Source organism: Triticum aestivum, chromosome 5A (genome assembly GCF_018294505.1).
Source record: "Triticum aestivum cultivar Chinese Spring chromosome 5A, IWGSC CS RefSeq v2.1, whole genome shotgun sequence".
Lineage (NCBI taxonomy): Eukaryota > Viridiplantae > Streptophyta > Magnoliopsida > Poales > Poaceae > Triticum > Triticum aestivum.
In genome coordinates, this window is record NC_057806.1 from 492,484,422 (window position 1) to 492,497,696 (window position 13,275).

Genomic DNA, 13,275 nt, shown 5'->3' on the forward strand with positions numbered 1-13,275 from the left:
AACAAGTACCATCGAAGACACCTGTAGAGCACCTTTATAATCATCCAGTTACGTTGTGACGTTTGGTAGCACACAAAGTGTTCCTTCGGTAATCGGGAGTTGCATAATCTCATAGTCATAGGAACATGTATAAGTCATGAAGAAAGCAATAGCAGTAAACTAAAACGATCAAGTGCTAAGCTAACGGAATGGGTCAAGTCAATCACATCATTCTCCTAATGATGTGATCCCATTTATCAAATGACAACTCATGTCCATGGTTAGGAAACATAACCATCTTTGATTAACGAGCTAGTCAAGTAGAGGCATACTAGTGACACTTTGTTTGTCTATGTATTCACACATATACTAAGTTTCCGGTTAATACAATTCTAGGATGAATAAGAAACATTTATCATGATATAAGGAAATAAATAATAACTTTATTATTGCCTCTAGGGCATATTTCCTTCAGCCGCTGTCGGCGCCTCCGTCGTCCAGCACCGGGCTGACTACAACCGCGCCGGTGGGCGTGCCGATTCAGCAAGTGTGGTTCCCGCCCTCGCCGTCCCAACTTCCAGTCTGGTTGGCCGGGACGTCACCGCCGCCAGTCCACATCATGGCCGCGGACCAGCCGACGCCCTCCCTGCCATACGACGGGCCCTCCGACTCCGCGGGTTTCCATGCTGGCTTCGACGGGCCACCACTTTCCTACGGACCACATGTGCACACCGGACCAACGCCATACTCTTCGCTGCTCCATACCGCCGAGCCGTACACTCACGGCGGTCATGCTCAGACACCGCCGCGCTTCGCCAAGCTCGCCTTCGCCACCTACGACGGCGCCGAGGACCCCCTCAACTAGCTCAACCAGTGCGAGCAGTTCTTCCGTGGGCAATGGACGCTCGCGTCGGACCGCACCTGGCTCGCCTCTTATCACCTCCGCGGCGCCGCACGGACGTGGTACTACGCTCTCGAGCAGGACGAGGGCAGCATGCCCCCATGGGAGCATTTTCGCGAGTTCTGCCTCCTTCGATTCGGACTACCGATACGTGGGAGCCGGCTGGTGGAGTTGGGCCGCCTTCCCTTCACCTCTACAGTGCAGGACTACACCGGCCGCTTTCAGGCCCTGGCATGCCACACGTCCAGCGTGATGGCTCACCAGCGGGCTGAACTCTTCGTCGAAGGTCTGCCAGATCATATTCGCGTGGACGTCGAGCTGCAGGGACCCCAGGACCTCCAGACGGCCATGTACTACGCCCGTGCGTTCGCGCGTCGTGCGGTAGCATCTAGCAGGCATCACCATCCCGGGCCGCTGGGCCGCCACCCTGGCCGGATGTTCCCACCCAGGGTTGGCCTGCTCAGTCTTCCGCGGCACCCCTTGCCGCGACCGCGGCGCACCCGTTCCGCCGGCTCACCTCGGCCGAGCTACTCGAGCGTCGCCGCCAAGGGTTGTGCTTCAACTGCGATGAGACCTACATGCCCGGTCACGTCTGCCCCCGACTCTTCTACCTGGAGGCTGCAGACTACATTGCGAAGGACACCGTCGCCGCCGGGCTCGGCGACCTTGTCGCCCTAGCTGTCGCGGAGGTGTTTGACGCTGGTTGATCACCTCGAGAAGTTCAGCAAGCGCTTCCCCGCCTTACAGCTCGAGGACGAGCTGTTTGTGCAGGCGGGGAGAAGTGTTATGACCGGCATATTAGGGGCTTAGCCCAATGGGCTGTGGCCCAAGTTATCTTATCGTTATTGGGGACTTAGCACAGTTATCTTATCGTTATTAGGGTCGTTTGCTTAGAAGTCAAGTAAACCTCTCTATATAAAGAGAGAAGATGTATCAATCTAATCAAGTAAAAAGTAATCAGTATTTGCTCGGCTTCCCTTAGGAAGCCGGAAGACCTAACCCTAGCCGCCTCTTGCGCCGCCGCCGCCTCTTCTCCACCACGCAAGGACAGCGCCCAGCCGCCGGCCGCCGCCTCCCCTACAATCTTTGCCCTAGAACCGGCAGATCCCTAGCTCCTACCAGAAGCCTTGTGGTTCCCCTACTTATTACTTGCTACTTATGGCATTTGGAGCAAAATCGATTTCAGTTAGCAATGTATTGCTCTTATGTAGCAGCGTAAAGGGAGAAATGGTTCCTTTGAGGCGACGGCAGATAATTTGTGCGCTGGTTCAGAGTAAGTAGAGGTCCCTGCTAAATGGATGAACAAACGGCAACAGTAAGCTCTAGTAAATGGATCGACCGTACTGGCCAGGGGTAAGAGAATGTAGTGTTGATGAACTCGGATGCAAAATTTGTATATATGCAGATGCTGCTCGTAGACGTTGATGTAAAATTAGTATATTTTGATTGTTGTTGATAAAGCTGAAGGATGGTCGGCACACCACCTTCCGGCCGCGAGCCGGCTACAGCAAACAAAAACCCCATGCCCCGCAGGGAGCCTCGCCGCCACGGCGGGCGTCATCTGGTTGCGCCAGTCGCCGACCTTGGAGACGGCAGCACCGGCGCGCCATTCCTGTTCACCTCTAGATTGCTCTGCGCAGCTCCAGGACTGGCGTCGTCCTCAGCTTCTCGGCGGGCAAAACGTCACCCAGGAACATGCCGCTGTGCCCTGCGTAAAGCTGAAGCTGGTGAGCCCCATGATCCCAGGCAACAGGGAAGATATAACATGATACCAGCCATTACATAATACCATGTTTCAAAAACTCTAATTTAAATGTTTCAAAAAAACGGATTTTTTTTCATGAATGTTCACAAGACGTGCCTACAATCCCTAAAAACTCCAAATACAAATTTGGATTTACCATTTTGGTTTCTTCCAAGAATATTTCGAATTCAAATTTGGAGTTTTTAGGGATTCTAGACATACATGTCTTGTGAAGAATCACAAAATAAATCCAGAATTTCTTGGAACTTACAAGCTTGATTTTCGTGGCATGGTACAATGTAATACTACATGGTAAGAAATAACATGTCATTTCTACCTCAAGATGGAGCTACATGTTACAATATATAGTATATATACGCCCCCATCACGCAAAATTTAGGGGCGCACTCCACATATATCAAAAACATGTACCGGGCTGTCTATGACCGACTGACTGACTCTAAACCAATACAACCGAGGACGCTCAACGATGACCTTGTAGAGATCTGAACGAACCGTTTGCCGATTTCAGACAATTTCCACCCCTCCACCTATGTTCTCCAGAAAAGGAAAACCCAAAGAATGACTCACTGTAAGCAGCATGAACAGATTGGCTGTCCAAGCCCACTTGCAAAAAAGAACTCTCCACCTGAGACTGAGTCATAGCAGTATCCCCAAAAAATGTTGTTTGTCACCTCTTGCTCCACATTCATCTTGTCCCTAACTACTCACTGATCCATGAGTAGGTCACCAGATACATATTGTCTTACTCGGACACCCTCTCGTAGAAAAGGATGTAAGCCTCGCAGTTGAGAACCTCCTCCAGAGAGGTTTCTCTGACGTGTGAATCGCTCGCGTAAAACCAAGACTTGGAGGAGCGGCTCTGCTGCTGCCGACCCCCTATCTTGCCAGATCTTACATATGCAACATAATGCCCCCCTGTCATGCTTCCCATGTGCTCGACAACAGCTACCAGCCGATAAGTGGTGATGTCATTATCCTTGGATCTGCGTATTAAGGAAAACAGTTAATTTCCAAAGCATACAATCCAATTTTAAAGTCCGTAAATGACTCTCTCTGCCCATAAATCACAGATACGAATGGTGCACAATAGGTCCCTAAACTTATGCGGGCATGTCACTTGGGTTCTAAACTTGAGATAACACATATAAGCATACTAAACTTGAGAGCTACACATGTAGGCACCTACACTTGTACAAGTGTGTAAACAGAATAACAAATTAGATCAACTAGAACAATATTTGTTGTATATATGCTGAAAAATGACAATACTAAAACCCAGTTTGAGTCCCTTAGTGTAGACACAAACTGGTGAGCAGTCAATACAGCTTACCGTATATGCCTTCGAATCTAAATCATATATGTAACCTCCAGATTCACATTGATTATGAAAAGATTTCATGCATTCTGCTTTCTTTCAGGATATGGACATGGCAGACTTGAATCAGAGAATAAGATCGTAAACAATGTGTAGAAAAAATATCTGCGGAGAATGTTCTAGGGTTTTACAGCCAATGAATCGTCATCATATAATATTTAATTATTTATCTTTTCAGTTCTCTATGTTGACAAGAAACATATCTATGATTAAAATAAGAGCATTCTGTTCTATCATTATTAAAGAAAGATCCACCAAAGTAAACAAGTGGGGAAAGGAATAGTGTCAAATTTTATCTAGTCATATCATTGTGGCAAAATCCTACATGCAATTGCTACTTTAGCAAGCCATGGACAGACAGTGGTGCCCCCTTGTGGCTACTAGGAACTACAGCTGCAGGCAAGCAGAAAACTGTTGGGTTGATTTTATTTTGGCAAATTCAACTGAGTTAGAAAAATCAGTACCTTGGGTCCATGTACGGTCGTATATCGAGTGTCTCCTTAAAGCGCACATGCCCTTTCAGTTTCCTGAACCGACCATGAGAGTCATGGCTGAATCTGTTCAAAGTAATCGTCAATACAGGCGGTGCCTTGCTGATAAGAATTCTTCTCATTGCAGCTCTGAAAACCTTTGTTTCATCCTCTTTCTGTTTATTTTGGTTATCTTGTCCTTTGTGTGCCTTGACAACCACCTTCATTCTCTTCCTCCTTCCGATATTCCTTGTGAAGCCATCTTCATTATCTTTGGCGCTCGGTAAGATGCTTTGCGTCTCAGGTGGAAGGCTACTAGTCACAACTTCTTCAGCATTGGCACCACCAGATTCAACCTTTTTGTCGCTAGTAGTACTGCAAGAGGCCGAGTCATTGTCGCCACAACTCACTGGTGCACTCGTTTCTTCAGCGGCTACATCCACATTATGACCATCGTTATGCTGCGCAAAGTCATGCGGTTGCTTACTGGAAGATGTAAATTCCACTGCTGAGCTGTTCAAATCCCTACACTCCTGGTGGTATGTTTTACTGTCTGGCTGCTCAGTAGTGTCAACGTCTGGAGAATTACCATCAGAGGTGTTTTCAGCATCAACCAAAGAAGGATTTGCACACACCCCTTCGTTACAGCACATGTCAGGATTTACATTGACAGAGCAACCATCAGTTGCCATAATCTGATCAATGTCCTCTTTTTTGCTGCAGCTCGGGACCTTATCATCAACATGTTTTTCATCACCACTTGCCATCATCTCCGCACTGTCCTTTCTATCATTGGCACTAGCTGCCGTCTCCTCACCCTCTTCTAATTCATTGGTGTTTGGCTGTGCAACAGCGATAGAACAATGCTCACAATGCCAAGATTCCGTTAGCAGCTCTGGCTCAGTATACAATGACAAGCAGCCCTCAACTGATACGGGAGCATTACTATCATCCACTTCATCATCAGCACTATTGCTACTCCAAGCCATCACATCAATATCTCCAGTTGTGCCAGTTTCTTTCTTAGCATCAGAAGTTATTTCAGGCTCACCAAACATATCACCGATACCAAAACAGTCATCTTGTTCCCCATCTCCGCCATATAACGGCTGTGTGTGATTTTCTGCTGCTAGATAATCAGCTGGATGAGGACCAAAAACTATTGGATTCTGTGAGCTTTCTGCAGTTTCATATATTTCTTCAGCAGTGGTGTCAAATTCTTTGTAAGGAAGCAAGATCACAGTCTGTAAACAAGTTGCATCATCAACAATGTTCTCACCTGAGGGATCAGAAATCAAGGCCTGCTCTTTGGGCAAGGCATCATCTCCACTGTGAAATGAACCATGTATGGCATCGTTGCTGTTCCAGATCTGTCCTGCTCCAGTCGAACATGCAGAATCAAGAATCTCAGACTTCGTTTCATCTGCATCAGCAAGATAATCTAACCAGGAAATGTCATCCTCCACATTAGAAGTGGCCTTCAGCTCTTGGTTGGGAACAGAAGCACATGACTCACTGCATTCAGAGGGCTCATGTTCTTTCTCACTGACAACCTGTCCTAACTCTGAACCTGGAATCTGGGAATCATTGCCTTCAGCAATTGTTTGTACTTGTTCTTTGCTGCTCTCCGCTATTGCAGGAGACACTCGGGTAGGAACCTTTCCATATCTGCGATTTTTGTTCCTATCTCGTATAGACTGCTTGGTCCTCTTTGCTGGTGGTGATGAAACACTCTTGGCTGGAGGTTTCCTTGATGGAACTGGTAGCGAGAGATCAAGGAATTGGTCGTGCTTAACAGATCCGTGTGTGCATTCTGTGCTGGAGACAGTACTAGACAGCTGACCCCCAAAGATGGAGTCAACAATTGTAGGAACCCCAGCAGCACTGGAAGCATCCTCCGCTGCCTTCCGCGCTTCAGTTTCCTCCGTGCCTAAACCATCAAGAAAACAGCGGAGCAATTCATGACTGTCCTGCATCTGGTAGCCTTTGAACTGAGGGTATTTCGAGCAAATACTTGAGAAGAGGCTCTTTGGGCTCAGTGCACCTCCTGCATCATTTGAAGCACTCGTTTCCACAAACAACTTCTTCAGTGACATAGCAATGGCTCCTATTGGAACATCTGGTCCTAGCATCTTGCTGCGAAACTTATCAAGCGCTAGGAGGCTCTGCAGCACTGCATTGAAGAAACATGTATTTCCAAGATTCGGCAGCCCTTTAATCACATTACCATGGCTATTAGCCAAAACCAATGCATTGCTCTCCACCGCACCAAGAACCACCTTCTCAACGGCTGGCGCTGCTACAACTGTCTCCACTACAGGCAGCTCGATGGACACCTCATTTTCGCATGACAAGCAATAAGCGATGGTTTGTTTATCATAGCGTGCAGCCCACCAGTGCCGGTCCTGCTTGGCATGCCTTCTGGCATGGCCGTATGGCTTGGTATCTGACACGGCGCCGCCGCAGAAGTGCCGGCCGCAGTCCAAGCAGACCCACAAATCATCATTCTTCTCCGCCTTGGCCTGCGTCTTGGCAGCAGCGCCTTTCTTCTTCTGCTGCTTACCGCCTTTCTCCTTGCCACCCCCGCCGCCTTTCTTCCGGGGGGCCTCCTCCCGGCAGTGCTCACACGACGCGAGATGCTTGGCAGACACGATCTCCCGTAGGACCTTGTCCAAGTGGCGACTGTCACGGCTGTAGTGGCCGCACTGCTCCCAATCGCCGGCCGAGACAGCCGCTTCCTCGACGTCCTGCGAGGCCTCGTCGCCGGATCCAGCATCGGCCAGCGGCTCCCGCTGCTGCGCCTTCTTCGCCTTGGCCTTCACCTTCTTCCCCATCTCTCCTGAAACACACGGATCCAATCAAGCCCAAGGAAGATACCAGCCGACAGCTACACGGCCGCCGTGGGCGGATCCAGATGGGGAAATTTCTGGAGTTCGGCGGGGTTTAACAACTAACCGGTGGAGGACGGGATGGTCATACCTCAGGAATCAACCAATGCTCGAAATCGGGGACGGAGTTGGGGCAGCAGGGACGCGGCGAGGCGGGACGGGAAGCGGCGGCGGCGGCGACGCGCGGGAGAGGCGGGGGCGCGCTGCTCGGGGGCGGAGGCTTCGTCGGCAGTGGAGCTAAGCTACGACGGCGCGGCGGCAGCTGTGGCTAGGGCAGGGAGATGCTTCAGGGCCGGCGCCGCACTGGGTGGGATTGGGGGCACGGAGAGGAAAAGGAAGGTGTGCCGATACGCCACGGAACTCTGAATACGAGTCGGGGTATGAACAATCTGTCGTAATCTTTTCGGCTACGAAAAGACTTAAAGGCTTACCCCTCCGTTTTATGCCTCCGTTCCAAATTATTCGTCACAGAAATGAATATATCTAAAATTAAAATACATCTAGATACATTCATTTCTGCGACGAGTAATTCTTAACGGAGAAAGTATAATATAAGAGCGTTTTTGACATTAATGTAAGTAATTCATTAGACGATACACGAATGCGGAATCAGTTGCAATATAGGAGTAGATTTGATTGTATCCAATATGAATATTCAAGTTAATAATATATGAACTAAAAAATACATATGATATATAGTGTTTTTTTAGGATATGATATATAATGTTAATGTATAAATGTGTTGTCTAGTCTTTTTTATCGTATTGATTTTTTAATTGCATTGGCTAGAGCACACTTTTATATGGTACAGAGGAAATCAATTCTTTCGAGCCCACCCACCCTTCTTCCGCTGCCATGGACACTAATCCTCTAGCCTCCCCCCTCCCCCACTCCTCTGATGATGATGCACCAGCACCGGGCGGCGTCCTCCATGCTGCCTCGGTGAGCGCCCCTCCTGCGCCCCCGGCCACCCCAGCGCCATCGCCCGCTCCTGACGTGTTCCCCTCGTCCGTCCTGTAGATGATCGACATCCGTCACCACGTCTCCATCACCCTGGACCTGCACGCCGGCAACTACGCGCGGTGCCGTCACTTCTTCTTCACCATCGTGGGCATGTTCGGTGTCCACGACCACCTCGTCGCCCCGGCTGTCACGTCGCTCCCCGAATGGGTCATGGTCGACCACTACGTCGTGCATTGGATTTATGCCACGATCAGACGACACTACTGGCGTCCTCTGGGCCGCCATCGAGGAGATCCCCTGCGACAATCAGCTCTCCCGCGTCGTGTACATCGACGCGGAGTACCACGCCGTGGTCCAGGGTGACCTGACGGTGATGCAGTACTTCACGGGCGTGGAGTCCTTCACCGACCAGCTTCGCGACCTCGGGCAGCCGGTCGGCGACGTGCGGCAGTTGTTCCACATGCTACGCGGCCTCAAGCGTCAGTATCATGGTGCAATCCCGCATCTCACCGTGCGTAATCCACTGCCCACCCTTCTACAGGCACGCTCCTTCCTCCTGCTGGAAGAGCACCATGCGGAGCAGGCTACTCGCCTGTAGTCTGGTCACGCGCTCATCGCCGCGCGTCCACCGGCCGCCCCTGCAGCTCCACCTGCTCCCTCCGACAGGAAAACGGGGCGTGGGCGTGGTCCCAACCGTCGCCGCGGAAGCGGCAACGAGGGGGGCACATCGTCTTCATCTTAGTCTCCAGCACTGCCTCCTCCGCGTTCGGCTACCCTACCAAGCCAGGCTCCAGGCACCAACTCCTGGATCGGCATGGTGCAAGCCTGGCCCATGTCGTGGCGCGCACCCGGCGTCGGCTGATGCGGCTTGAAGCTACGCCGGTATTTCCCCAAAGAGAAAGGGATGATGCAGCATAGCGATGTTAGGTATTTCCCTTAGTGATGAAACCAAGGTTATCAAACCAGTGGGAGAACCAAGCAACAACATGTAAACGGCCCATGCACACAAATAACAAATACTCGCAACCCGTCGTATTAAATGGGTTGTCAATCTCTTTCGGGTAACGGCGCCAAAAATTGGCAAACAGGCGTGAATAAATTGTAGTAGATTGATAGATCGAACGCCAAATAAAATAAATAAGAATAAATTGCATCAAGGTATTTTTGGTTTAATAGATCTGAAAATAAAAGGCAAATAAAATAGATCGCAAAGGCAAATAATATGAGAAAGAGATCCGGGGGCCGTAGGTTTCACTAGTGGCTTCTCTCGAGAAAAATAGCAAATGATGGGTAAACGAATTATTGTTGGGCAATTGATAGAACTTCAAATAATCATGATGATATCCAGGCAATGATCATTATATATGCATCACGTTCAAGATTAGTAGACCGTCTCCTGCCTACATCTATTACTATCACTCCACACATCGGCCGCTATCCAGCATGCATCTAGTGTATTAAGTTCATGGAGAAACGGAGTAATGCAATAAAAACGATGACATGATGTAGACAAGATCTATTTATGTAGAAATAGACCCCATCGTTTTATCCTTAGTAGCAATGATACATACATGTCGGTTCCTCTTCTGTCACTGGGATCAAGCACGTAAGATCGAACCCACTACAAAGCACTTCTTCCCATTGCAAGATAAATAAATCAAGTTGGCCAAACAAAACCCAAATATCGGAGAAGAAATACGAGGCTATAAGCAATCATGCATATAAGAGATCAAAGAAACTCAAATAATTTTCATGGATAAAAAGAGATAGATCTGATCATAAACTCAAAGTTCATCAGATCCCAACAAACACACCGCAAAAGAGTTACATCATATGGATCTCCAAGAGATCATTCTATTGAGAATCAAACGAGAGAGAGGAAGCCATCTAGCTACTAACTACGGATTCGAAGGTCTACAAAGAACTACTCACGCATCATCGGGGTGGCACCAATGGAAGTGGTGAACCCCTCCATGATGGTGTCTAGATTGGATCTCGTGGTCCTGGACTCTGCGGCGGCTGGAAATGATTTTCGTCGACTCCCCTAAGGTTTATGGAATATTGGGGTATTTATAGAGTAAAGAGGCGATCCGGGGGGCACCCAAGGTGGGCAAAACCCACCAGGGCGCGCCTGGGCCTCCAGGCACACCCTGGTGGGTTGTGCTCCCCTCGGAGCAGCCCCCAGGTGCTTCTTCGGTCCATTGGTTGTATTCTGGTCCAAAAATCCATAAAAAGTTTCGCTGCGTTTGGACTCCATTTGGTATTGATTATCTATGATGTAAAAAACATGCACAAAATAGCAACTGACACTTGGCACTATGTCACTAGGTTAGTACCAAAAGATGATATAAAATGGCTATAAAATGATTATAAAACATCCAAGATTGATAATATAACAGCATGGAACAATAAAAAATTATAGATACGTTGGAGACGTACCACCGGCATCCTTGGTCCATGATCTGGCGTCCCACAACAGCAGGTGTTCTTCACATATGACTCGCCCGGCGCCAACTCCAGCACAGCGCCCCTGCCGCCGTCGCCCTACGGGTACGACACTTATCCTTCCATCCTCCCCGACTTCACCTATGGCTCGCCGGGCGCCAGTTCTAGCGCGGCGCCCCGCCATCCCAACCATGGGACATGGGTGGTCTACAGACGGCACTCCAGGCGCGCACACCTCGCAGTCGCCACCTTCCAGCACCTCGGACTAGTACATGGACTCCAGGGCGTACTCGCACATGACCTCCAACCCTGGTACTCTCCATTCCCTTCGGCCTTCCTTTTCTCCTCGTGACATTATCGTCGGCAATGGCGGCCACCTGCTGATCACTCACACCAGGCGCGGCACGCTTATCGCCAACAACTCGTCCTTAGAGCTTCACAATGTTTTGCTTTCTCCTTCGATCATTACTAATCTCCTCTCTGTTCATCGCCTCACCCGCGACAACCCTGTTTCTGTGGAATTTGTCTCTTTTGGGTTTTCTGTTAAGGATATCCTCATCCGCCTGGTGATCTGCTACCTCTTGAGCATGCGTTGGTTTTCCCTTGAAGAGGAAAGGGTGATGCAGCAAAGTAGCATAAGTATTTCCCTCAGTTTGTGAGAACCAAGCTATCAATCCAGTAGGAGGCTACATGCAAGTCACCTAGTACCTGCACAAACAAACAAGAACCTCGCAACCAACATGATAAAGGGGTTGTCAATCCCTGCACGGTCACTTACGAAAGTGAGATCTGATAGAGATAATAAGATAAATATTTTTGGTATTTTTGTTGCATAGATTGAAAAGTAAAGATTGCAAAATAAATAGTAAACTAGAATTATAGTCGGAAACTTATAAGATGTAAAGTAGACCCGGGGCCCATAGGTTTCACTGGTGGCTTCTCTCAAGATAGCATATATTACGATGGGTGAACAAATTACTGTCGACCAATTGATAGAAAAGCGCATAGTTATGATGATATCTAGGCATGATCATGAACATAGGCATCACATCCCTGTTAAGTAGACCGAAATGATTCTGCATCTACTAATATTACTCCACACATTGACCGCTATCCAGCATGCATCTAGAGTATTAAGTTCATAAGAACAGAGTAACGCATTAGGCAAGATGACATGATGTAGAGGGATAAAATCAAGCAATATGATATAAACCCCATAATCCCCAAGTGCAGGGAATCATCGTAGAAATTTCCAAAGGTGGAAGTGATAAGTATGGAGCGTTGAACCCACAAGGAGCTAAAGGTAAGATCAATATTCTCTCAAGCCCTATCTGCCACTGATATGACTCTACGTACACTGAACGTTTGCTTCCAACTAGAAGCGAGAAATAAAACTACGTTGTGGGTATGAAGTGGATAACTTTGTATGAGATCGGAGAGCTAAAATATGAAAATAGGTGCTATTATCATAAAGTTAGAATATATTACTCCCTTCGTTCCTTTATATAAGGTGTATTTGTTTTTTGATGAAATTCCAGAATGTAAGGTGTATTTCTTCCAATTCCACATAATTCCCTTGTTAGCCCTCCAGAAAAAGGGAAAGAATCTCTCTCGTGATTGTCTGTATCTCTCCTTGTAGCAAAACAAGGAAACTATCTCTCTTTCGATTGCATATATCTCATACTTTTCTCGACTAACTGATTTACTTGCCACTAACAAATAAATTTGCCAAGGGTAATTTCGTCCTAACATGTCTATAATTATGTGCCTTGGTCACCGTGTCGAAAATAATACACCTTACATAAAGGAATGGAGGGAGTACTAAATACTATAAATAGCGAGTGTGGAATAATGGTGGATCGGTGTGCAGAATTGTCCTAGGCAATTGTTAACAAGACCGATAGTCATCATGGCAATTTCATATGAGGGAGAGGCATAAGCTAACATACTTTCTCTTCTGGGATCATATGCACTTATGATTGGAACTCTAGCAAGCATCCGCAACTATTAAAGATCATTAAGGTAAAACCCAACCATAGCATTAAAGCATCAAGTCCTCTTTATCCCATACGCAACAACCCCCTTACTCGGGTTTGTGTTTCTCACTCACGCAGCCCACTATAAGCGAATCATAAACGTATTGCAACACCCTACAGCGGGAATCCCTCACGCTTGCGCGACACGGAGGGCACCATAGGATAGCACCAAAATAAAACATCACTACAAAAAAAAGACACATCCGTGACATTTTGGGCCGAACGAATTTTTTTTTCTGTCATACATATGACACTTCTATGACGATAATTGTGACAAAACCCGGTATCATCATAGATGTGGTGGGCTCCTACTTCTATGACAAAAAATCATGATAGAAAATGGGCTTTTCGTCCTGGGCGGGCCGGAGACGCAGCTGCATGACATTCTTTGGGCCGTCCATGATGAAAAAAACCGTGGTAGAAGCGAGGGGGAGGAAAATTTCGGGGAGT

At 48.0% G+C, this 13,275-nt stretch overlaps 1 protein-coding gene across 1 annotated transcript; it reads right to left on the reverse strand.

Annotated features, from left to right (window-relative positions):
• Positions 1–2,671: 2,671 nt before the first annotated feature.
• LOC123104292 (ubiquitin carboxyl-terminal hydrolase 1) lies at positions 2,672–7,775 on the reverse strand. Its single transcript, XM_044526117.1, has 3 exons — positions 7,473–7,775; positions 4,488–7,332; positions 2,672–3,631 (listed from the first exon to the last, which is right to left on the reverse strand). The coding sequence occupies exons 2-3, from the start codon at positions 7,325–7,327 to the stop codon at positions 3,391–3,393; spliced, it is 3,081 nt and encodes a 1,026-aa protein (XP_044382052.1). The 5' UTR covers positions 7,328–7,332; positions 7,473–7,775; the 3' UTR covers positions 2,672–3,390.
• Positions 7,776–13,275: the final 5,500 nt, after the last annotated feature.